The sequence below is a fragment of the Ambystoma mexicanum genome, chromosome 7q (genome assembly GCF_040938575.1).
Source record: "Ambystoma mexicanum isolate Mex_15411 chromosome 7q, UKY_AmexF1_1, whole genome shotgun sequence".
Lineage (NCBI taxonomy): Eukaryota > Metazoa > Chordata > Amphibia > Caudata > Ambystomatidae > Ambystoma > Ambystoma mexicanum.
In genome coordinates this window covers 521,872,862-521,899,663 of record NC_090941.1, presented here as the reverse complement: position 1 = coordinate 521,899,663, position 26,802 = coordinate 521,872,862, and the positions used below count along the sequence as shown (strand labels likewise).

General features: G+C 47.1%; 1 protein-coding gene across 2 annotated transcripts in view; it reads right to left on the bottom strand.

Moving 5' to 3' along the window:
* The window catches only part of ZC3H13 (zinc finger CCCH-type containing 13), a 1,331,719-nt gene that overhangs the window by 310,462 nt on the left and 994,455 nt on the right, over positions 1–26,802 (bottom strand). For both annotated transcript variants that reach the window (XM_069639959.1, XM_069639960.1), the window contains exon 13: positions 17,404–18,244. In XM_069639959.1, coding sequence (XP_069496060.1) covers positions 17,404–18,244 — 841 coding nt within the window. The remainder of the gene's footprint in view (positions 1–17,403; positions 18,245–26,802) is intronic.

Below are 26,802 nucleotides of genomic sequence, written 5' to 3'. Positions count from 1 at the left end.
TATGGAATACGTCGGAGGACCCAATCCCCTCGAAATGCAATTACTGTATTACTTTCTGGGTGTGCATTATTACTTATAGTACAATAGAGCTGTCAAACTTCTGTAACAATTGTGCGCTTTCAGCAACTATCACCTAAGAAGTGGCCTGTTGAAAGTATTTTAAAGTATACATGTGTGTTGGTTTATTGTGCTAAGTATTTAACAGTGACTCTTGTGTAAATATAATAAATGTATATTTTAATATAAATGTATGTTTCTTTGATGTGCATTACTAATTGGGTTCAGTGTACTTACCTACAGCTCACATCTTGCTCTTGAGATGAGCCTGACTGTTCTGTCACTCTACCAAGGTCTCAGAGTAGTACAGACTGATACGAAGAGTTGGGGATCTACAAACCATTGTGATAGCTTAGTAAAGTCTTACCTCCAAGTGGGACTTCAGGAAAACTCCCCCAAAACTGGAGTAACTACAGTTCTTAATGATACTGTCTCTCCGAAAAGTGTAAAATCGAGAGATTGGCACGCACCACTGTATGTGGAGTGCCAAGGGGATAACCTAGTATCCCCCTTCTCTGCTCCTGTGACTTTTAGCCACCTAGACAACCTCCTAGTTATGACAGGTGCCAGTGGATGTGTCCTACCAACTATTGTGTGATTTCTGTACCACAGGCTATGCCCATAGCTCGGTTGTGCAAAATAGGGGCACCCAAGTACGAACTTGGGGGCTTCTTTCTTTTTTCACCATTTCTAGCGTGGCTGTTCTTTGTCAGCCCTTCTTCTACCATTCATGGAGGGGAGGTCTGTGTGAGTGCATTACCTTTGGCGGGAACCCTTCGGTATCCCCGACTAGGCTCTAGTGTGTCTAGGCATGCAGGAAGTAGGAGAAGAGTTGTACACTCCCCTACTTTGTCTGCCGAAGTGCCTGAATTAAACCAGCTCCCACTGAGGTCTGGCTGTCCTGATTGGACAGCCATACACCCCTTTCTGAAAACTGCAGAGAGATTACAGGGTAGTGTGTGCTGAAACTGAATAAAAGGTGAGGCTCCTGAGGTAAAAGGCAAGTCGACCAATGGAAACTGAAGTAACCGCAGAAGACGACCAGACGCCCCTTTAGACACTTTACAAGGGCGTGAAGAGACCAATGCTGTCCTCACCCTGTTTTATATGAGACAGAGGAACTCTGAAGAGGACTGATTCTCTTTGACTGGTGGGAACAACCAATCCCAAGACTAACTTTAATTTTAGCCAGTTCCTGAGGTCCTGTGTCTTTCCGGAGCTGCGGAACCCCAAATACCAGGAGACCTGCGACCCATTTTAAGTGCATCGTTGTTAGGGGAGTTTTCCTGAAGTCCTACTGGCAGAAAGACTTTAGTAAGCTATCCCATTGGTTTGTAGATTCCCCAACTCTTAGTAGCAGTCTGTACTAGCTCAGGACCTTGGTAGAGTGGGTGAGCAGTCAGGCTTATTTTAAGAGGAAGATGTGAGCTGTAGGTAAGTACAATGGATCCTAGCTACACAGGCACGACAAAGAAGCACTTGCACATATATTTACATAAAAAGTATATATTTATTATATTTACACCAGAATCACCTTAAATACTTCTGACGTTTATACTAGAACACTTACAACTACTTGATAATACACTTCAAAAGGGCCCTTTCCCTTTCATGTTTGTTCACGGTTACATTTGTAGCAATGTTAGAAAGGGAAAAGAATGTTATTGTATTATCTCTTATTGCGCACGCATGCAGTGTTTAGCAGTTTATACCGTAGTACATTACTCTACAAACATAGTAAAGTCACTTAAATGGAGGAAAATGGCTAGTTAGTGCAACATAAGCTTAGTTCCAGGTTCTGGAGACGGGTCCTTCGCCAAGTAAGTTGTTTAAGTCCCAAAAAATAACCCTAGCTAAAGGCAGTTCGTAGAGGGATACAAGTCTTGACAATCCGCGAATAATGAAAAGTTCCTATGGATTTCTTCCAGTGTCTAGAGTTATTGAAGCAGCAAATTAACAACTAACAAGGGAGACATTAAAACGGACTTGAGAAGGGGACACAAGTAGAGACTTGGGTCTGAGGTAAGAGGGGGTTGCACTCCAATGCTCTGGAGCGACTTCTTGGAATCAGGTAAGCAATACCATTTTCCTCAAAGTACCTCAAGTTAGAGGAAAAGTTTTGTGCTGGATGCTCTGCAATGTTGCAGCTCTGGACCTGACCTCTGGATTCCTTGGTCTGGTGACTGAAGGCAGGACAATGGACAGGATTTCTCAGCAGGAGTCTCGAGGGAGTGGTCATGGGCATGACTTTCAGCACATTCTTGGTTTTGGCGCCTTTTCTGCAGCACCAACAAAGGACACGGATTGCCCTGTCAATCTTCTTTGCTTCCTGCAGTCCCACCCACTGGTGAGAGGATCTGGGAGGGTTGGATCAGATCTCTGGAGGGTCCAGCAAAGATTTGTACAGATTTGACCTTTCCACGACGATGCACTCAAAATGGGCAGCAGGTCTCCTGGTATTGGAGTTCCGCAGCTCTGAAAAGTTCCTAGGACCTCGGGAGATGGGTTGTTTCAAAGTTAGTCTTGGGACTGGTTGTTCCCACCAGCCAAAGGGACGAAATCATCCTCTTCGGAGCTGCTCTGTCGCAAAGAAAACCGGGTCGGACAGCAGTGGTCGCTTCACATGTTGCAAAGGGTCTGCAGGTGTCTCTGGTCAACTTCTTCTTTGGTTACTTCTGTTTCCAATGGTTGACTTGCTATTCACTCCAGAAGCCTCACCTTTTATACAGTTCCAGCACACGCTCATTTTGCAATGTCTCTCGGCATTTTACAGAAAGGGGCGTTTGGCTGTCCAATCGCGACAGCCAGACCCCCTGTGGGAGCTGCACCTATTCAGGCACTCTGGCAGACACAGGACGGGGGGGTTTGGGAGGCGAGGGGGAAATCGCCTCCCCATACTTCCTGCCTGCCCAGGCCGTCTGGAGCCTAGGCAGGGATACATACGGATTCCCGCTAAAGGCAACAAAAACACACACACACACCTCCCTCTCACAGAATGGTGAAACAACCACCATGCTAGTCATGGAGAAAAAAGAAGGGAGGCCCCAAGTTGGTGCTTGGGTGCCCCTATTGTGCATTACCGAGGCTATGGACATAGAGCCTGCGGTACAAAAAAAAAACACAATAGTTCATAGAACACGTCCACTGCCACCAGCCATAACTAGGTGACTGTCTATGTGACTAAAAAGTCACAGGATCCGAGAGAAGAGGGATACTAGGTATCCCTTTGGCACTCCACTAAAGGTGGTGTGTGCCAATCTCTCAGACTATAGAGTTTTGCTGGAGAAAAGAACTGTAGTTACTTGAGGATACAGAAAAAGAATCTTAAAAGGAGGGCCCCCAGCAACACTGCCCATAAGTAGCTCTGTGCTGCAGTAGTAAAACACAGAAGCCTTTAAGAGTTATGGAGCAGACAGACTCCATAGTACAGGTAGAATGCAAAGAACCGAATTCCAAAAGACACAGCCCAAAAGAATGAATGAGTGGAAAAAGGCTCCACTCATTCAGGATTGACGGAAAAAGGTCCAGAAGTCCAGCAAAAATTGCTGGGGGTCTCACTAGGAGAGGGGACGAAGCACACAAATGATAAATCTCCTTAGCAATCGTCGTGGAAAGGCCAAATTCATCCAAGTCTTTGCTGAGCTCTCAAGAACCCTCCAGAGACACAATCCAACTCGTACAAGTCCTCTCACCTTAGGGCAGGACTGCAGGAACCGAAGACGATTGACTAGGCCAATCAAGTCCTTTGTTGATACTGCAGAAAAGGCACCAAAACTGCACAGTGACCAGAGAAATTGATGAAAGCCATGCCAGTGGTCCTCCCTCAAGACTGCTGCTGAGAGATCCCGGCCATTGTCCTGCCTTTCGTCACCAGACCAAGGAATCCGGAGGTTGGGTCCAGAGCTGCCACATCAAGGACAATCCAGTCACAAACATTTCTTCAAACCAAAAGGTACTGTGGGGAAAAGGCAGTGCTTAGCTTAATCCGAAAAGTCGCTCCAGAGTGTTGGAGTGTACGTAGAGGTGTCCAGGGCAACCGCCTTTATCCTCCGACCCAAGCTGCTGCTTGTGTTCCTTTAGCGAGTCCATTAACAGGGCCTCCAACGTTGGTTGTATCTTCTTGCATCTTTGATCTTAGAGACTAGAAAATATCCTCAGGAGTTTTCACTGTTCTGCTGCTTTAAAAGACCTTGCGCCCCTCTGAACTGCCTTTTAGCTAGGGTTGTGTTTTGGACTTTAAAAACTTTGCTGGGTGAAGAAACTGCCTCTCGAACCGTAAACTCTGCTAGTGTTACACTAACCAACTGTTTTCCTTACTAAAAATAACTATCTTGTATGGTTTTGCTAACTTAATTCAATTACCGTATTACTTTGTGGGTGAGCGTTATTACAGATATAGGGTAGAACTGTCAAACTTCTGTAACAATTGTAACCGTTCACTACCAAGTAAGCAGTGGCCTTTGAAAAGTATCTAAGAGTATTCCTGTGTGTTTTGGGTAATTGTGTAAAGTATTTAAAAGTGATCTTTTAGTAAATATAATAAATCTACATTTTATATACATTTAGGTTTAAGTGTTACTTTGAGTTACATTACTACCTAGGTTCAGTGTACTTACCTACAGCTGTCATCTTCCTCTTATGATAAGTATGACTGCTCTGGCACTATACCAAGGTTCCAGAGTAGTACACACTGATACTAAGAGTTGGGAATCTACAAACCATTGGGATAGTTTTGTAAAGTCTACTTCACAGTGGACTTTGGGAAAACTACCATAACAACATCATCACAGCTTTCCAATTGGCCCTAGACGTCCATGAAACTAAAACCAGTTCTCATCTGATAAGAGCGACTGGTAAGCCCAAAATACATCTCCATAATGCTCCTTCAGTTTTATATCACCATCTTTTATCCATATTAATAATTTCTGCACCATATAGCAACATGGGGACCACTTTTTGTTAATTCAGCATTGGAGCCATGGAAAACCTTCCATATTTTTTATCTATTTAAATCATTTGTGCCAATAAAGCTAACAATTTTTGACGACACTTCTATGGACAGGAATAGAGGTTCAAGTTCCAGAAAGAAGGAATCCTAAATATTTGATTTCCCCAATTAATTGCAGTTCATTATCAGTCAGTCTCACAAATGGGGACTTCTGTCTTTCTTCTGGTACCACCAATTTGCCTAATTTTCGATTTGTTTGCATTCATCTCCATAGCATTCCATTTACTGTGACGGCTGCTAGTGATCGAGTAAAACCAACTGGTGTAAAATCAAATAGAACAAGATCATCAGCAAACAGTTTCCAGTGGAGAGTTTCTCCTAGCTCAGGGGCTTGGAAGGGGGGGGGGCGGAGGGGGGATAGGCTCTTACATTAAGGGTGTCTGCTATGTCAGCCATGTATAAAGTAATTAAAAACGGGGCTAGGGCACATCCTTGTCACAGTCCATTTGAAGTGGGAATTTTGGAGGAGCGATGTACCTTTGTGAGCCTCAAGATGTATAATGGTAGGCCCCAGGTTTCGAGCTTCTGCCACAACTTCTCCCCATTTACCTTATCGAAGGAGACTGTTCGATCAATAAAGGCAGCATAAAGGTGAACTTTTCTTGTCCACGCATCCTGACAATGTTTAAATGACGGCCATTCAGTGAGGTACCAAGCTTTATACGAAAACCAAATTGCATTTTGTCAATTCTTTTCTCACTGAAGGCCCAATTTCCTACATTTTGCTGGATAAGTGAGACAAAAATGTTCCTCAATGTCCAAAAGGGCAATGGGACTATAATTAGTAGGTAGGTTTCTACTGCCCTTCTTGAAGATCGGTACGACATACAAAACTTCCAGGATGTTGGAATTCTTCTTTGTCTTAGGACTTCAAGGAATGAAAATATGAAAGATGTTTGGCCTCAAAGACGGTGACGACTTGATAGTCCGGTTCGACAGACCATCCAGGCCAGCGGCTCTAGAAACATTTAGTTTCCTCATTCGTTTGAGTACTATCAAATGTCCAATCTGCCCTGTATATTCTCGCAGGCTCAATTGCTGGAGTACTGGCAATTTTATACAATTGGAAATAAGATACCCCGGTTTCCTCAGATATCACTGTTAGCTGTCAAGTGGCCTGGACTTGGGCGCTCTCATTGAACAGACCCCAGAAGTCTTTAGACTTCCTATTAGCCAAGAGTTTTAGCATAATTTTGCTCTCTTTCAGATTTTAAGAAGTCCCTTTTTCTTACCTGCATAATCACTGGCCTAATCTCTGTGAATCACGCGGAGCAAGCATCTCAGTTCTATTTATGTTTGCCTGCCATTGTTTATCAGAAACATGTATGAGGTTTGGATTTTTTTTTTTTTTTAAAGCTGATTATATGAGGGACACACCCATTCTTGAGTATCTTCATATGGAAAGTTGCATTGCTAGGAGAGCATGTTTTTGATGTTCTGACAGATTCGTATAAAAGTCCATCATGTTTGCATTAAAGACTGTGACCGTTAACAGAGCCCATCTTATACGATTATCGGCCCGATTGATCTGAATGTTAGGTAGCTTCATTTATTTTGCTTCCGGTTTAGCAATGTAGCTCAGAGAATAAAAAATAAAAAAAGAGGATTGCATCGTCACTCAAATCGTCGGGAATTACGGTAAGTTCTGAGCACAAGCGCAGCAGAGATCCTTACACAAATATGTAATCAAGAACAGCTGAAGCAGAGTTTCCATGCCAGGTGTCCTTTGAGGTGGGTGAACTCTTCAAATTTAGGTTTAGACTGGAGATCGCAAGTCTCAAAACGTCCCTTCTCCTGGGAGGCGACAGGTTTATCAATCTTCTCTTATGTGAATATTTGGTAAAGCAATCAACAGGATTTACACGGTTTAAATCGCCCCCAAGTATCAGAGGCGTGGCCCAATTCACAAAACCACTGTTCCAGTGAAGAGTTTAACATGTCTATGAAGGAACAAGTTACTTACCTGCAACAGTTGTTCTCCAGCATGGGTCTAGCATGTATTCACATGCTCAAGAATACTCCCCGTCGTTAGGCTGGGAATCCTCGGTAAAGAAAAAATCTGTTTCATTTCTGAACTGTCTTTCTCCTAACAACCAATAACGGAGCTCTGGGTCATACTGCCCCCAGCCAATGACTGCCCTCTACCTAAGCCCCTCCCCTCTGGCAGCCATCTTCAGATTTGGTAGCACGTAAAGTGGCAGTGGGACCAAGAGAAGAAGCCGCAGAGGGGTAGGCGGGAGGGTTTGCATGCAAATCCATGCCAGACCCATGCTGGAGAACAACAGTTACAGGTAAGTAACTTGTTCCTTCTCCAGCATGTGGTCTGGCATGGATTCACATGCTCATGAATGAAGAATACATGTACACACATGCACAACCACGGGAGGTGGCAAAGGCTCAACATAAGCATCTCTTACCTCCTCACCAGGCTCACCTTCAAGCAAACAGGTTGCGCAACACTGCTTGGCCGACTCTGGACTCCTCCCTGGAATCCCTGTCGAGGCGGTAGAATCTCGTTACGGTGTGCGTTGATCTCCACGTAGCAGCCCTGCAGATGTCCAGCAGGGGCACACCAGACAGTAACACCTTAGTTGCAGCGATCACTCTGGTCGAATGGGCTCTCTGACGGCCAGGCAACGGTTCGGTTTGCCAACCGGTGACAATCGGTGATGCAGCCGGAGAGCCACCTGGAAATGGAAGCCTTGGAGAGGGCCTTCCCTTGGTTCACAGGGCCAAAATTCACAAGAAGTTGTGACGTCTTCCGGAAACACTTGGTGCGGTCCACGTAGAACTTAAGTGCTCTAGCCACATCCAGCGAGTGCAAAGACCTCTCTGGCGGCAACAAAGGCGTCGGAAAAAACACAGGCAACACCAAGGGCTTGTTTAGATGAAAGTCCGACGGCACCTTGGGCATGAAGGAGGGGTGGTCCGCAGCACCACCCTTGTGTCGTGAAATGTCAAATAAGGTGGCTTACAGGACAGGGCCTGAATCTCACCCACTCGTCGTGCAGATGTGATGGACACGAGGAATGAGTCTACCACGATAAGAACTTCAGTGGAACTGTCTGCATATGGAGGGCCCATGAGTCAAGTCAGCACCACATTGAGTTCCCACGCCGGGGCTGGAGCCTTCACCGGCAGAAACAAATGGAACAGACATTTAATAAACTCCTTAACCAGACGGTGTGACCATAATGACGACCATATCAGAGATCTGGTGTAGCGGGAGATAGCCGCCAGATGAACTTTGATGGAAGCATGGGCCAGTCCTGCTTTGGCCAACAACAGCAAATATGGTAGCACCTGCGGAGCAGTGACCCGCACACGATTGATCTTCTGTGCACGGCACCAAACAGTGCACCTTTTCCATTCATGTCCGTAGAATAAGAGTAGATGATGCCCTGGCCTTGGCAAGCACCTCCTTGCAATCCGCTGGAAGGTTGTAACCCCTGAACTCTAATGCTGCAGGAGCCATGCCTTCAAGTTCAGCGATCCCGGGTCATGCTTCAGAATTTCGTCTCCTTCTCTGGATAGAAGATCTGCGACCGCCAGAAGCTTGACTGGAGGGGATGCTGACATGTCGAGAAGGTCCGGGTACCATATTTACCTCGGCCACGCCGGTGCGAAGAGGATTATCCTGCACCAGGACCGTCTGAGTTGATTGACTAGTCGAAGAAGCAACGGCAACAGAGGAAAAGGCATACAGAAACAGGCCATCCCAGGGGAATGAGAATGCGCCCCCCCCCCAATGCTCTCCGGCTGGGGAAACCTGCTGGCGAACCTCAGACACTTGGTGTTCGTCTCAGCCGCAAATAGATCGAACTGGGGATTGCCCCAGCTGCGAAACAGGAGATCCACTTGGTCCTGCCGAAGTTCCCACATGTGGCAAGAGCGCAACTCCCTGCTGAGCGAGTCGGTGACCATGTTCTTCACTCCTGCCAGATGAAACAGGATGAGGAACATCCCCTGGGCGACGGCCTAGTGCCACAGGTCCTGCATTTCCTTGGAGAGCGGCGGGGGATCTGGTGCCCCCTTGCTTCCTTATGTAAAACATGGTGGTGGCATTGTCCGTGAGGGACAGAAGGATAGACTTGAGGGTCCAAAACACTGCCTGCAACTCCAACACATTGATGTGCAACGTTTTCTCCTCCGGTAACCACTGGCCTCTTGTGTGAAGACTTCCGGTGGGAGCTCCCCATACGTCGAGGGTGGCGTCCGTTGTGACCGTCTCCTGGTGAGGTGGGGTCTGGAAATCTGTGCCTACGGACAGATGTGCGTGAACTCTGCACCACAGTATCGCTCGACGGAAACTCTAGTCGAGTATGATCTTGTCCTCGAAGCTTCCCGACACTTGTATCCAATGGGCGTCGAGGAACTCCTGTAGTGGACGCATCCGTAGCCTGCACAGCCAAAGGAGGTATATGCATGATGACATCATGCCGAGCAGAGACTTGATGGACCTCACCCTTGCGATCTTCAGTGCCAACAGCCGTTGTACCTTTCCCAAGATAGCCGCTATCCTCTCCTCCGACGGAGACGCCAGGCATGACACCGAGTTGAGTCGGTGTTAGGGAGAATTCTCTCTTTAGGCTGAAGTTCCTAACCTAGTGAGTCCCCCAGCAGCTTTGCTGGATTTCTGGAGTTTGTTGTTTTCTCCTGCCAAGAGTGACTCTCTCTCCCACTCTTGGACATGATTTATGATGTCCCTTTGACTGTTAATGTGTTTTATGGGCTATGGGGTCCTTTACTCCATAGGGTCTCATGTGTTTTTACTATGTGTTACACAGCACCCTCCGTGCAGTGACACAGGGGTGTCATAGTGACACCCCACCATAGACTCCATACCGCGGGACTGACTACTGTCTCTCAGGGCATGTAAAGTCACCATTGGCTTTACTAGTCCCAAATTATTAACAGAAACCGGTACAAACCATCATATTGTGGTCGTACTGGTCGGGGCAAATCGATTGCCCCGGGATCTGTTAGTCGAGGGGGCACGTCTCCGTCCCACCTGATCGAGTTTTGGCTGGTGGGAGTGGATACTACTTTTTTATATTCGACCGCAAATATATCCCTATGGGACTTTCCCATTGTTCGAGGCTACCAACTTTAATTATTTAATTCTCATAGCCTCGAACATTCCGCCGGTTTAATTAATATTAATTCGTCGGTTGGTATTTTTTGCCAGGACTCGATTCTAAAATGGCGTTTGTGTTCTCTTCTGTGACTCCAACCCAAGTCGAGCCCTTTGTTCCACTTTTGGCGGGCTTCTCCACAGAAGCCTCCAAAAGTGGTGCCACTCTGTCTGGGTACCACAGGGGGTGTGGGAGGGGGTTTAAGCACCCTGGACTGAGTTACCTTGGTAACTCAAGTCGCACCCTTGTGTGATTGGCCCAAGTGGTGAGCCGGCCGGCTCACCACTTAGCATGTTTGATAAACAGCTAGGCTGAGTGAATGGGGGTGTGCTGCATAAAAGCAGGGCTTTGGGGACTGGAACTTCAGAAGTCGCCACAGGACCTGAGAATCCGACGAGGGAGAAGCTGAGCCGACCTACCACGACGACACCACCGGTGGAGCCCTGCGGAAACGACTCCCCACTTCCCGACGACAGAGAAGATCTCCCGGCTGGAGAGGCTTCTTCCCCTGACTGGTGGGAACAACCAGTTTACCTTCTTTTCCTCGCATCCCAGGACGTCTTGTGGTCAAATTGCCCGTGCCAAGCACCGCGGCAACCGGATAGCCACTTACCACTGGACCGCGAATAAAAGGACCGCTCCTTTTACCCGAGAACTCCACGGCTGGTTTCTTCCCTGGCAGTGCAACAGACTCCCGTCTTCCTCCCCGACGAGATCCTCTCTTCCCCCAGACGAAGCACCGACTTGCATCCGCTGCCAGGAACAACTGCCCCCGCTGGAGTATTCACACCACTTTAAGGTACCTTGTCCGCCAAGCCTCGCTTTATAAAGATTGCTACAAGGTAATAATAATCCCTTAACCTTCTGGACTGGCCGCCTTGACCATCTAACTGGTCCCTTTCTTTGGTCCAACTCTTTTTGAACCTTTTCAAGACTTTTGTGCACTTCAACCGTGTGACCTTGGACACATTTCGTTCTGATCCTCTTAAAGTGGATCCGGTCTTCTGAACTCTAACTTCACGGTTTTACTTTACCTTCCTCTCTTGTTGTGTTCTTGTGAAAGTGCTGGGATCTGTTTCAAATTATACTCTGCTTTTCTCTCCCTTTTTAAAACAAATTATTAGAGTGCCATCTGCGTTAAGTGCTCACCGCTGTCTGAAAATAAGTGGGGCTTTACTTAAGAATTGTCTAATATTCTTTTAAGGGAGTGTATATCTTTTAGTGACCGTGTTTTTGAACTGCTTAACATTAGTGCCTGTGTGTTTTACCAGATGTGGTTTTAAATAAATAATTATATCTCTTTTACACCAAGCTCTGGTCAGTGTTTACTTGTTCTTCTGTGTTCTTTTGACCTATTGTGAATACTCTGTTTACTGCCTAACTCTTCTTGAGGGAAGTCTGACTGCTCAGCCACAGCTACCAAGTGAATCTGTGTGGTACAGACTGCTACCAAGTGGGTTTACTGCCAAACGCCTGTAGTCTTAAATCTTTTGCAGTGGTCCCAGAGGGAACTTCACAGGTTTCTGCCTAACAGTCGGGATCCCAGAAACAGAGCGTCCTGCGATGGAATCAAGCAGGACTTTGCATAGTTTACCGAGAATCCCAGATCCGTCAGTAGGCGCACGGTCTTCGCCGTGTGGTCGACAGCGATCTCTTTCGAGCTTGCCCGATTGAGCCAGTCGTCCAGATCAGGGTAGACGTGAATCCCCCGTAGTTGCAGCTGCGCCGCCACTGGCACCAAGTACTTGGTGAAGACCATTTGCGCCGACTTCAACCCCAAGGGAAGGGTCTTGAATTTGTAATGCTTCACTTGCACTACGAAACGCAGGAACTTGCTGTGCCCCTTGTGAATGGGGATGTGGAAGTATGCATCCTCCAAGTCCAGCGACAACAGGAAGTCCCCCTCTTCAAGCTGTCCGAACATGTGCTGAAGAGTAACCATCCGGAATCTTTGGGACTTGATATATTTGTTTAGTCGACGAAGGTCGAGAATGGGCCTCCAGCACCCGGTGTTCTTTCTGACAAGAAAGTCCCTTGAGTACACACTCCTGAGCCCCGGAGCCTCTTTGGGACGAGCTCTATCGCGCCATTCCTTAGCATGGCCCGCACCTCCAGCAACAGCTGAGGAACGTGGTTTTCCTGCCGGGCCACTGGTGGTATTCGGGGACACTGCAGTTGAAATTCCAGGTTGTGTCCATGGACGAGAGCGTCCAGCACCCAACGGTTGGTGGAGATGGTCTTCCACACGCAGACGAAGTTCACCAGCCGGCATCACACTGGGGTGCACGGGTGGGGGCACGATGCCAAGGCCTGGTCAATCCTGCTTGGACGTTGAAGGGCTGGCTTGGGGAGCCTGGTGACGACATCCTCCTCCAAAGGCCTTGGAGCGGCCCTGTTGGTCTCCTGGGCCGAAGAGCAGGAGGGTTGGCGGTAAGTAGAGGAACCCCCGCTGAACTCCTTTGAAGATCTTTGGGACTTGCTGCCAGAGGTCCGAAAGGACAGCTTCTGTTGCTGAAGAGTGGCCAAAGCATGTGCCATCCCTGTGTCCGTCTTTATGGCTTGGAGAGACTCAACCACAGCCTTCCCGAACAAACTCTCCCTGACGAAGGGCATGCCCAGTACCCTCGACTGAACGTCCTGTCGAAAGTTGGTGGCCTGCTATCCTATCTACATTCATAGCTCATTGATTCATTTCAATGCAGCATCAGCAGCCAGTTCTCCTCTCCCTGGTCCCCCCCCAACCATCCCAGATCCTAGCAACAGCAGGATCCATCACCAATTTCACCAGTACCAACAACGGTTTCCTTCTATTCAATTCAGTTCACGAGACGACATCAGTAAGGTACCTCAAACTACCTGTTGTTCTACCAACTCCGTCCTGATAACAGTTTGGTCCCTTCAGACAACTGGGCCTATTACAGTATCTTCTGTTGGCTATTTGTATTCCGAACCAGAAACACCAACTGTGTAATGTGTCAACAATTGCGTACAACTATCAATGAGTAGTACATGAAATTGCACAAATAACTCTGTGACCGGGGCAAAGGGTGGCATGGATCTGGCGGGTGTACCCTCCTCTTCTTGGCCGAGGGATCCCCCCCCGTGGCCTGGGGGGGCGGGGGGGCAAGGGGGGGAAGTCAGCATTCGCTGGGGCCGCCGGCGCAATAGGCATCCTTGTCTGGATTGCCGAGACCAGTGTATGCAGTGCCGAAAGGATGTCCACTGAGAGGTCTCTAGGAGGTACCTGAGGTGGTGGTGGCAGCTGAGGTGCAGGCGGAATAGGCCGCCGGGGCACCGGCTGGGTGCCCAGACCATCGTCGACTTGCTGCTCTTCCTCCACGGTGTCCTCGCCATCAGCACCTTAGTCGTCGCGCTCGTCGTGGGGCCTGCTTCCTACATTTCCCTCCTCCTGGATGGTATCCGTACCCTGGAGGGCCACCGCACCCCCCACCCCCCTTCTTTGCTTCCAGCGGTGAAGGTCCCGGGGAGATGATAGGCATCATCTCCGGGGTTTTCTCTATGGGCCGGAACGCAACTTCCCTCCTGGGACGAAGGGACACCCTGGTCTTAGGGGTTGCGTCCTGTGGGCCCGCCTCGGCGGCCTTGGCCAGAGACACTGCCACCCCCTTGATAGAAGGCTGGGCCTTTGCCGGGTGCACCTGGGCCTTCACCGTCAGGGCTAGAGCCTTCTGCTGCTTGGCCTTCTCCTTAGGGGGATGGTCCGAGCCCCAATCCCCTTTGGTCTTCTCCGGTAGGACGGACTTGGGCCTCTCCTTGAGAACACTATAGCCATCAATTAACAGGGTTTGACGGGGCCAGATTTCTTGGAAAATTATGTTGGGCGTACATGGAACTAAGTATTAATATTGATTCCCTAATAAATGGGAGAAACCCCTGGTGTTCCATGAGAGAACAGTGATTTCATTTACCCTAGAGATATGATAGGTTATTTATAATGCGCTTAATACCCAGAGGTTTCCAAGCACGGACCCGGGGATCGAACCTGTGTTGCTCCGTGTCGTCTTGCTTCTTAGCAATTTCTGGTGTCGGGTAACTCATTCTCATTAACCATTCTCACTGGCCATTGTTTAGTTTTTAATGTTCCTAAAAGCCAAGACCAATTCCTTGGGCTGTTTTCAGTTTTCCCCAGAACCATGACCGTATGTGTGTCAACAACTTGATTTCGCTATTGGACCGGAAATGGGGCCCTTCGGATCTCTGCTATTAGTGGACCAAACGCCCCCTCCCCGATATGGTAGGTTTTTCTTTTGATCACCATTATGTAATAACCCATGATAGAGGGACATTTTTAATTCCTATCCCAAAGAGGAATTTTTCAACTTCCTGTAAAATTAGGTTGTATATTATAGTCAAGTGTAGGTGGATAAGCACCAAATCAGTAATTCAATCATCTAGGAACTCTACCAGATCAATATCATGTGAATCCACCAATCTCAGTACAGGTATGTTATACAAATATTTGGTATCCGGTCATTGCATCGAATCCATACCATCGACAGACCATACCATTGAAAAAAATGCATCGAAAAAACCACTGAATGCATTTTTTCAATGGTAAAGAACTTAGTTCGGTAAAAATGTGTTTTAATGGTTTAAAAAGGGGGGGGTTGGTGACTTTGGACCAGACCCATTTTTGGGAATGGTTTGTTCTTTTTCTATTTCCTGCTCCAGGAGCTGGGCGTTTTCTTCACCAGAGTCAAGTATCAATTCCAGTACCTGTGGTTCGGGCACCTCCATAAAAGTAGTCTGACAGTTCTTTTCCTGGAATCGGTATGGAGTGTTTCTTGATTGCGAGTTTGGTTCCACTTCTGTAGTTTTCAATTTTTATGATACTTTTAAATATTTGCACAGAACGCCCTCACACATTTTTTTTCCTGCTTTTCCACACTACTCTCCATTACCCTATCTATGTCATGACTCTTTTGCATATGTTGGGAATTACTTGTGCCAGGCAGGGTGCTATCCTAATCAGTTGCCTCTAATTAACGAGGTAGTCCGTAGTAACTACCTGTAGCCATTCCAGCATAAGCCTGAGTCAATTCCTTTTTCCACATTGTTTTTCTTTTTATTAATCCAATTTTGATAAGTGCTAGCCAACAATGTTTCCGAGGCAGTCTTATCAGTTTCCACTTGGGATTGCGTGTGTGCTACTGGCCCCAAAGTCCTCTTTGCACATTTATTGGGTTGGCCGATTTGGAGGGCATACTAACTTTGTGTCTCCAATTTGAACAGCGGTTTCCCCATGGTTTAATTTGTCATAATCAGGGGGAATAGTAGGACCGATAATGTCCTGCTGACCCTCAGTTTGTAATGGCTGACTCCATTGATGTCAGCTTATTAAAGATATTCAAAAGTAGGTTCATATTTCCTTGAACGCCTTTAGTCACTATTGAGGCCACTTGCAGAGGTCGTTCAACAGAGGCCATATTTGACTTAGTGAAATGATCAGTTATTCGCTTTAGGTTCTTAGGATTTATCCACTTCCTCATAGCTATTCACATTTGTACCAGCTGAATCATTGCAATTTACTTTGTTTTGTGGAGAGTTCGTTTCTGGAGTAAGCCCTAGCAAGTCTTATTTCATTTTCGTGGAGATTTTACCTCTTTTGGATTTTCTCCCTTTTTGCTTATGTGGGGATACGCAGTCCTGGGAGCGGTAGTTCCCCAAAAGTAGTTGGTGGTCAAGTTGGTGGTCCTCATCGTTATTATTTTGCATAGCACACTAGGGGAATCCAGGAATGACGACGTAATCGCATCAGAAGTCTCAGGCGAATGGGTGGGCTGATTACAGGGGCAACCACATCCACCTTATTCACATGGTATAGGATTTCCTCCAAAATGTTGGCTTGCACCTTTTGTTCTGCTCCCAGCTCCCCTCAATTTTGAAATATGATTGTGGAACCATTCGATAGGAGCTGTAATGGGAGAGCCACCAGAAATTTACTAGGACTTTCAGGATGTTTTCGATGAGATTGAAGTGAGGATGGGGATAGGGGCTCCTGTCGCGAAGGTCTTTAACTGCAAGATGGATTCTTTCTAGCCAGATTCATACCCAGACGAAGAGCTTTAAAGGAAATTCTTCAAGAAAAAATAGCAAAGGGGATTATCATTCTACTTCCCCAGCTGCTTCACCATTGGTCTTTGTCCTGAAAAAAGACTTAACTGTGGGCTTGTATAGATTGCAGGGCAGTAAAATAGAGGATTGAATAAAAAATAAAAGATCAATACCCTTCGCATCTCACCTCTGTTTTGTTCAGATCCAGGGAGTGACCACCTTTAATAAGCTGGAGCTCCGCTGAGACCATCATCTGTTGTGAGTAAAAGCATGTGATGAATGGAAGATGGCCTTCAGACCAAATTTGCTCTCAATGAATATCAAGTAATTTCCTCAGCAGCTACTGATTGTTATTGATTACATTCTTCCAAGATCTGTTTTTGTTTATGCACAATTCTACTCCACCTTGGAAGTGACATGCTATTGATGGGGTTTAGTCCCATTACTCGCCAAATTAGTTTCCCATTGGGTGTCTTAACAAAGAATGAATGTGGTCCTAATAAAACATCTTAGAATGTTAAGAATAAGAGTTTGCTTTAACAATTAAACCAAGAGAAGCGCATTACCCAGAAAGCAATCCAAATTCAGTTCAACTTTAGTAGGCTAGGAGGCCAGTCTCTGCATTCAAGGGTTTACAGCCATCTTTTTTTTGGCGAAAAAAAGAAAATAGACAACCAATTCCAAAGCGCGTCAATCTTCCAGTTAGCGTCCAGTATTTCTGTTACATCTATGTAGGTACAAGCTAAATGGAGAAGGGGTAGGTAACGGCACAAACTAAACTACAGCTATTTCAAACTGCCCTGTAGAACTGCCTGACAACAAATAAGCAGCCTAATCAATGTACGGTTCTAAATGAGAACCAGGCTCCCACACTGGACAATGTACATTGCATAATTTCTTACACAATCACTTGCAAATAATGTACGATCACAGGGGAAACACCTGCATAAAATATGGTGATTTTTTAATCTTTCTTGTACCAATCAGGTTTCAATGTACTATTCTTGATCACAAAATACTCCATGTAAAATATTTTGCAAGTGGCTTCCAAACAAATGAACAAAATGTGCTTGAAAGGTTTGTATATTTTTCAATATTGGAGCAAATCAACACAAAATTCCTTCTTACTTTGATTTTCTGTCATCGTGGCCATCTTTGGGAATTCTTTCTTCACGTGTATCCTCTCTCTTGTCTCTGCGATCTTCTTTTGTTTTTTCTTTTTCCCTTTCATCCCATTCCCTTTGGCGTTCTTTTTCCCGCTCTTTTGCCTTTTCTCGCTCCTTCTCTCTTTCTCTCTCCCTTTCACGCTCCTTCTCTCTTTCTCGCTCCTTCTCGCGTTCCTTTTCTCTTTCACGCTCCTTCTCTCTTTCGCGCTCCTTCTCACGCTCCTTTTCTCTTTCGCGTTCCTTCTCACGCTCCTTCTCTCTTTCGCGCTCCTTCTCACGCTCCTTCTCTCTTTCACGCTCCTTCTCACGTTCCTCTCTTTCACGCTCCTTCTCACGTTCCTCTCTTTCACGCTCCTCACGTTCCTCTCTTTCACGCTCCTTCTCACGTTCCTCTCTTTCACGCTCCTTCTCCCTTTCACGCTCTTTTTCCTTTTCACGCTCCTTCTCACGCTCCTTCTCACGCTCCCGCTCCTTCTCACGCTCCTTCTCACGCTCACGCTCCTTCTCACGCTCACGCTCCTTCTCACGCTCCTTCTCACGCTCACGTTCCTCCCTTTCCCGTTCCCTTTCACGCTCTCTTTCTTGCTCTCTTTCCCGTTCTTTGTCCCTTTCTCTCTCTCTTTCACGGACCCGTTCACGCTCAGATTCACGTTCTTTTTCTCTTTCCCGTTCCCGCTCTCGCTCTCTTGTTCTCTCATCTCTCCTATCATCTAGTCGATCTACTCTTCGTTCTTCGCGTCTATCCTCACGCTCCAAATCTTCACTCCTTCCCTGATGTCGTATTGGGGAGCTCGGTCTCTGATCTGTTAAAAGCAAACATTGAGCAGAATTATTCCTAGAGCTTGATTTTATTGCAAACTTATGTAAGAATGTTTTCAATATGTTAGCAGTATTAATATTCTTTTCCGTTGCATTGCTTAAAGCGATATGAACCATTTGAATTAACTATGACACCTGCGCTTTAAGCACTTTCTTTTTCAGATTGTTTGAATGTCCAATAATCAATATGCCATAAATATTAGAGCCTTAGTCAGTAGAAACCTTTAATTAATTAGAAAATAGTCTTAAGTCAAAACAACAGAATATTAAACAACCCCCATCCATTTGTACATATGACTGAAGAGGAAAGACTTGGAATCTTTATGTTGTGAAAAAAATGTCCTTTCAGGCGATTCACAGTGATACTCCATTAGGACTATAGATCGACTATTATTGGCAAGAAAGATTCAGACTGCTAGATTGTCACTTTGCCAAACAAGAATATCCTTTTTAAAAAATAAAAAAAAATGTTATGCCATTTCATGTGGCTTTTACGCACTTTAATAATAGCGGCTATTATTCAATTTCAATGGTACTCAATGTATCTACCTCAGAAGGATGGCGTTCTGAATGTGCCGTGAAGAAATTACAAACTGCAGGCTGGCCCAATCTTTTTTGCACAGATTTGGCAATAGAGATGTATGGGAAAATGAATCTACAGCAATGCAAAATAGATTTGATAGTTTAGCCAGAGGACTTTGAGAATCCCTTACATTGACATTTTATTTAAAACTTCACTGGACAGTGTCATATTAATACAAAAGCAAACCCAAATGTGCAGGGCAGCTAATGATACCAGATTGCTGATGGGCATATCCTAAGTTCCAGGAAAACGAGCTTATCACAGGTGATGTAGGAATATTCTCTTGAACTTGTGCAGAGGCAAAATGGACACCAATATTTCAGTAACAAAGAGTTGATAAATGACGCTTTATAGATACAGCACAAAACTCAAAAAATGTTTTTCTCCCATATAGCCTGCTAAAGCACAGGATCCCTTGTGCTGCCAGAGTTTAAACATTGGCCTCAGGTATGTCGAACACACATGATTTTGGGGTGTTGATATTATAGTGCACAAATCTTACACTACTTTCAATAAAAATGATGTATCAGTGACTATGTTGGTTTCTAGTCCCATTTCAGCCAGGTTCTTAGTCACCCCTGTTGGGCAAGATTTGGAGTAGTACCCTTTGGGTGCACTACAATAACCTTGGCCTACTGGCAATAGGAACCCAACCTTTGGTATAAGTCTGTACTACACAGGTTGGTAGTGTGACTGGGCAGCCAGGCCTATCTCAAAAGGGGTCAATGTGAGCAGTAGTGGAGTTACACAGATATTCACAATGACAAGTATGCAAATGACAATGCATTACTTACCGTAAAAGCATTTATGATGGTTGTATCTGCTTAGATTCACATGCTGTGCATAGTCCGACATCCAGTGGTCACTGCGGAGCATTGCATTTTGTTTTTCGTAGTCGAAAAGGGGACGTCGACAAGTAACACTATCCCTGTAGTGACGTGCAGTGTACCCACAATCCCTCACGAGTCGAGGTCCCTCTGTATTTTTTCTGCCCTGAGGGAGCCTATTAGACGTGAGTGCGTACAGAAAAGAGAGATATAGAAGAAAGTCTATGTTCCTTCCATCCGAGCGGGGAGGAAGGGTATGCACATGTGAATCTAAGCAGATATAACCATCAGAAATGCTTTTACGGTAAGTAATGCATTGTCTTCTGATGCTTGCTAATCTGCTTAGAATCACATGCTGTGCATGGACTAGCGAGCAGTACCCGGAGTTGGAGGTGGGTTGTGAGAAGGAACAGTAGAAAAAAGATGTCTTAATACTGCTTGTCCCACCTGGGAATCAGATCTAGAGTGGGCATCTAGACAGTAGTGTTTTGTAAAGGTGTGAACAGAACTCCAGGTTGTCGCTTTGCAAATGGACTCAAGCGGGACATTTGCAATGAAAGCTATGGAAGCCCCGGTGCCTCGAGTGGAGTGTGCTCTTGGCTTGAAGGGTAGTTCTCTCTTGGCAAGAGTGTAACAGAGAGTGATGCATTGTACAATCCATCTAGAAATAGTGGATTTTGAAACTGCATCTCCTTCTCTTTCTGCTGCCACCGAGACAAAGAACTGATTAGTCTTTCTCAATGGTCTAGTTCTTTCCATATAAAACATCACGGCTCTGCGAACATCCAGTATATGCAGGCTCTTCTCACCCAAGTTTGAAGGATTTTGAAAGAACGTTGGTAGTTCTATAGAATGGTTGACATGGAATTTAGAGATACATTTTGGTGCAAACCTAGGATGTGTGCGCAGAACCACCTTATCTTTGTGAACTCTTACAAAGGGGTCTAGTACAGAGAACGCTTGTAGTTCACTTACTCTCCTAATGGAGTGGATAGCTATTAGAAAAGCAGTCTTAAGAGTGAGGTCTTTAAGTGTTGCTTTGTGCATGGGTTCAAAGGGAGACCCCATGAGCCTGGTTAGTACCACATTTAGGTCCCATCCGGGAGCGGGATTAGCTATGGGAGGGTGGATCCTCTTCACTCCTTCCTGAGATCTTCTATGATCTCAGGAGCCAGGCTGCTAAGTTCATGGTCTGAGGGCATGGATGTAGTGTCCTGCCCTTGTCCTGCGACAGCATGTTGCACGGGCAGGGAAGCTTCACTTGAGGAGATGGGGACATATCCATCAAGTGAGCGAACCAAGGCTGTCTGGCCCACATAGGGGCCACCAGTATCATGGTCATTTGTTCCTGGTGCATCTTGTGCACTATCTTGTTGAGAAGGGGAGACGGGAGGAAAACCGTAAACAAATTTCCCTGACCATGGTATCGATGGACCGTTCCCCTTGGATTGGTTCTGGGGGCACCTGGAGGCGTAATCTTGGCATTGGGAGTTCTCCAGAGTTGCGAACAGATCTATTTCTGGGAATCCCCATTCTGTGAAGACGTCGAAGACGATGTCTTTGTGTAACCGTCATTTGTACTCTGAGGGCAGAGGGAAGTCTCTGCTGAGCTCGTCTGCTAGCAGATTGAGTTCCCCTGGTACATGTTGTGACAGTAGGAACATGTGTTTGAGAGCCCACTTCCAGATGTTCTGGGACAGCTTGGACAGTCTTGGAGAGTGAATGTCCCCGTGCTTGTTAAGGTAGTACATGGCTGTGGTCCTGTCCGTGAGGACCATCACTGTCTTCCCTTGCAGGTGTGCCTGGAAGGCTTTCAGTGCCTTGAACACAGCTAGTAGCTCCAGTAAATTTATGTGCTTGGATGCTACGCTCAGAGTCCAAACTCTGAGCAGTCTGATGGGATAGGTGAGCCCCCCATCCTGTGAGGGATGCGTCTGTGGTTAGAGTGGCTTCCACTGCGGGGGTGGCGAATGGTTTCCCTATTACCAGGTTTTCCTTCGACCACCACCGTAGCGAGAGAACCAAGGCCTGCGAGACCACCACTAGATCGTCCCATTGTCCGCTGGCCTGACACTACTGGCTGTTGAGCCACTCTTGCATTGGGCGCAGGTGCGCGTGAGGTACCAAATAAATACAGGACGCCATCATTCCTAGTAAGCACATTGCTTTGCGTACCGTCACCTCTCGACCGGCCACATAGTGAGGGATTTGAAACAGCAGACGAGGCCGTCCTTTGTTCAAATTAGAGACCCTAGGATTTGCTTGATCTGGCTGGGGTCTAAACTGGACTTCTTCTCGTTGATGGAGAAGCCCAGTTGAAACAAAAGGTCTACAGTCTTTTGGGTATTTGAGAAGCTTGTTTCATAAGAATCCCGTTATGAGCCGATCGTCGAGGTAAGGGTATACTGGGATGGACAACCTGCGCAGGTGGGCCTCCGCCACTGCCAGTACCTTCGTGAATACTCTCGGCGCTGACGCTATGCCGAAGGGTAGCACTCTGAACTGGTAGTGTTTGCCCTCTATCATGAACCGGAGGTATTTCCTGTGCGCTGGCAACATTAAAATATGAAAGTATGCATCTTTCATGTCCAGTGTTGTCATGTAATCTCCCTGTGAAAGCAGGGGGATTACCTCCTGTAGAGTCACCATACCAAACTTTTGAGGTTTGACAAATTTGTTTGCTGGGCGCAGATCTAGTACAGGGCGCATGGTTAAGTCCTTTTTGGGTACAAGGAAGTACACTGAATAAATACCTTCCGTTACCTGTGATAGAGGCACGACCTCTATAGCTCCTTTTTCTAGTAGTTGGTCCACTTCTTGAAGAAGGATGGCGAGGTGTTGTGGCGACATGCGTCGTCCCCTTGGGGGTCTGTACGTAGGGGAACTGTTGAATTCTATATAACCACCGCGGGCTATGGTTGATAGTACCCAGCGGTCTGATGATATACCCTCCCTTGCTGGAAGAAAGGATGTTAACCGGCCCCCGACCGGAGATGCATGGGAGGGGACCCGAATCTTTGAGTCATTTGGTGTTGGTGGCTTGGGAACCTCTAGGGGTGGGACCCCAACCTCTTCCCTTGCCACGACGTTGTTCTCTTTGGTTGTATTGTCCACTAGTGCCTTGGTTAGAGGACCAGTTACCTGCAGAGTATTGCTGCTGCTGTTGTTGCTCCTGGCGTTGGCCTCGAAAAAAACGTTTGTTGCCATAACCACGTTTGGTGGGAGGCCTTGAAATTTGGTCTAGGGTTTTGATGGTGTCAAATTCCTTCTTTGCGGTCTCTAGTGCCTCATCCACCTCCTTACCAAAGAGGTTTGCATCTTCTATAGGTTTGTTAATTAGAGATGCTTTCGTTTCAGGTTTAAAGCCTGAATTACGCAGCCATACATGGCGTTTGAGAAGGATTCCATGGACTAGGGAACGGCCAGCTGCTTCTGCAGCATCCAGAGTATTTTTAATGATGCTTTGGTTGACTAAGGTCCCTTCAGTCACCGTGGCTGGAAGCTGAGTATATAGGGGTTCCGGTACCTCCTCAATGTCCTTACGTAGTTTGCACCATTGTGCATCTGCATAACTTGCCAGCAGAGAGGAGTTGTTGGCAATTCTTGCGGAAAAGGCAGCTGAGGCTGTAATCCTTTTTCCCAGGGCATACAATTTTTTACCCTCTTTATCTGGTGGTGCCTCGCAAGTTGACAGCGGGACCCCCTGCTCTCTTCCTAGTATTTGTCGCCACTAAGGAGTCTGGTACAGAGTGGCCCCTGATGTATAACGGGTCCGATGGAGGACTAAATTTCTCTATCCTCGGGTTGACCCCTCTGATCAATGCGGGAGTGGATAGTGAAGGAATACATTCGTCTCTTTACTGAGGCGAGAAGGGGAATGGTTTGGCTGACAGGGGGTTTCTCCTTCATGATCTTTTCTACAAAGTCGATGTCAGGAGAAGTTTCCCCGGTCTCGATCTCGAAATGCGCTGCAACCTTGCGTAGTAGTGCATTAAAGGTAGGTTGATCGTCTATAGGTGACGTATTCCTAATAGGTGAGTCTTTGGGTGGGGGCAGGTTTATGGCGTCAGGGTCTGAAAACGCTGATTGGGACTGCCAGGGCTGTGAAGCACCTTCTTCTGGGTCATATCCGGGTTGTCTTCAAAACCTTCCTCCTCTAGGTTTTGTTCCCCTTCATTGCTTAAGAATTCATCCTCCTCCAGAAAGTGGGGGTCCTCACCAGTGAGGTCATATAAATCTACATCCTGGGGGGGAGGTGGGGGGGGGGGGGGGAGAAATCAAACAGCCTAGGGTACTTGGCCCTGGGATCCTCCTGAGGTCCCTCTCTTGATCTCTTGGGTGTTGGAAGGTTCCAAGTCTCCATAAACCTCTCCATTTTGTCCATACAGAACTGGAGTCTCTCTAGGGTCTCGTGAGGTACCCCAGAGCGGTCAGGGGGGGGAAAAGGGAGGGCCTTCCGTTAGAATACGCTTCGACCTATCCCATAACGTCGAAGAAAGGTTCCCCTCGCCTTCTGAAAAGCCTTCTGGTAGGCTAGGAGTCCCTCTCGACGGAGGGGGCGGTTCCTGCCTTGCTTCTAACCTTTTCGGCGTCTCCCGGGCCTTATGAGCGGTGATCGACGTTTCTTTCGCCGCCCGGCTCTGGCTATTGGTGGAAATAATCCACGCCAGGCTCTCGACAACTAAACTGTCTGTCGAGCCTACCTCCGGCATCGACGTTACAGGCGTCGCTTGCTCTACGCCGACGGGCGCTCTCTGACAGTGCGCGTCGTCTGGCGGTTTAGTGATAGCGCCCTTATCTGGGGTTAGCCCAGTCACTAGTCGCGGTTGCGAGGGGGGCTTAAGACTCTTACGGTCTGAGGAGGCCGCCGGTAGGACCTGCGTCTCCGTTGGCGCTAATGCTCTCCGTCTTCAACGAGGAAGAACCGTGGGTCGTGTGTTTATGGGAGTGTTTTCTGTGTGCGTCCTTGTCGCCGGGGTGTTCATCCCCATAAGCAGGGTGTGAGCCGAGCTTGTCGGGGCCGGGGACAGACGACTAGCAGCGTGAACACTCCTTAGGTCTACGACTTCCGAAACGGACGTCGGGTTGTCACATTCCTCGTCACTTTCAGCAGCGGCGGGTGATGAATCCGACCTAGACATGGCGTAAACTGCCCACCTTTTCACCCTGCGGTCGTTTAAAGTGTTCAGCTTAAGGAGCTGGCAAGCCGCACAGCCGTCTTCCTTGTGGTCGAGGGGCAAGCAACGGTTAGACCGTTTGTGCTCGTCTTTCCAGGTAAACTTGCCTTTGCAACGCGGGCAAAACCTAAAGGGTGTCCTCTCCATAGCTGAGGAACCGATTGCATGTGACAACAACCCCAAAGGAAAGCGAGAGGAAAGGGAAAGGCATTCTCAAAGAGAAACAAATGTCCCACGACCCCACGCTCCCTACTGTATTTGGCCGTCGAGGCCAGGCCACGTGTTTGCCGAACAACCTCCTCCGTCGAAGGCACCGACGTCGGAGATCTTGATCGGCGGTGAACAGCTTCACAGCTACGACGCCGAAGGAGGGATGTAACTAATAATATAAGTTAAGAACGAGCAAAGGTCGAATAAAGTTTTTGCAATGTCTTTCGAGGAGCTCCGCGTAAAGGAGACGATTATCTGGGCAGAAAAAAACAATCTGAGGGACCTCGACGCGTGAGAGATTGTGGGTACACTGCACGTCACTATAGGGATAGTGTTACAGACACACTTTGTCGACGTCTCCTTTTCGACTACGAAAAACAAAATGCAATACTCCGCAGTGACCACTGGATGTCAGACTATGCACAGCATGTGATTCTAAGCAGATTAACAAACATCAGAAAAACTTTTACACACAAGGTTTCTTGATTAAACAATTATTAATTTAACAGTCAATTTGAATAAGCCTTCTTCAGAAGGGGCAAAATAAAAGTAACACAAATACACTCCAAAATACACTCAGTTTCTCTATATCAGCAAATCCCCATTTGGGATGGCACACAGGCACTTCCTACACCCTCGGGTGACTTAAATAGCTACGATACTGTGGACTTTAATATATCACTGTTGCATTTAGAGCAATACTTAGAAGTATGTCAAAGAAAAGGGTTATTTAGAATAAAACAAGGGATCATACAAATATTCTGAAGCAGGTAAATACTTTTGAACCCCCAATGCAGAGCAGGTTAACCCTTTCCTTGAAGCAAGGAAAGTTCTTAGACTGTACAGTACCTTTGGTTAGAAGAAATGGTTCCAGCTGGTTTCTGTTCCTGTGCCTCATTCGTGGGGACAAGAGGAAGGACTTCTGGTGACTGCTGCAACACAACGGGCGGGCGGCGATAGAAAAGGACAAACTTGTATTCAGCTGTACTTTGCGGTTTCAGCACCTCGCGTCTCAGCAAATAGCAACCTCACGCACTCTCGGATACCACTCTAGACTTTCCTCGCATTTGGAGTCCAGCACTCTGTTGAGGTGGCTCCGGCTTGGTCAGTATGCTTACTAGTAGTCCGGAGGATCTTCCAGCAGCTCTGGTCCGACTTAAAAGTGATGCACTCCAATCTGGTGTTCTTCTCCCTGGCACTTCGGTTCCTGCAGCATCAAGGAAGTACAGCCAACTCCGAGAGGATGTCCAGACGAGTTCACTTTGGAGTTGATTGGTCCCACCAACTCAAGGGGAGAAGTCCTCCTTGCAGGGCTTCTCTAGTCGGGACGAATTGGGAGTTTCAGCACAGCAGCAGGGCTTCACCGGGCAAACAACCGACCCAGGAGTTGCAACAGGCGTCTTCTTCAAGTTCTTCTTTGGATTCCTTCGTCCAGTGGTCGACTGCCTTCCAAGACAAAAAACCTCGCCTTTTAGGCAGTTCTCTCCCATTCATTCCAGCCTAGCTGTCGGTCACACAGCAGGGTGGCTGTCCTTGCCGGACAGCCAGCCGGCCAATCACCTTTGGGTGCATTCCTGTAACCAAGGGGATTAAGCACAGGGAGTTTCGGGCACCTCCTTCACTTCCTGCCCCTGGAGCCAGAGGCGGGATTCACTTGCGAGTCCCGCCAAAGGCAAAAACAAAACAAACAAAGGGACCAAACCTGGTTCAACACACAGTAAATCTCAAGAAGGACCTTTCCAACA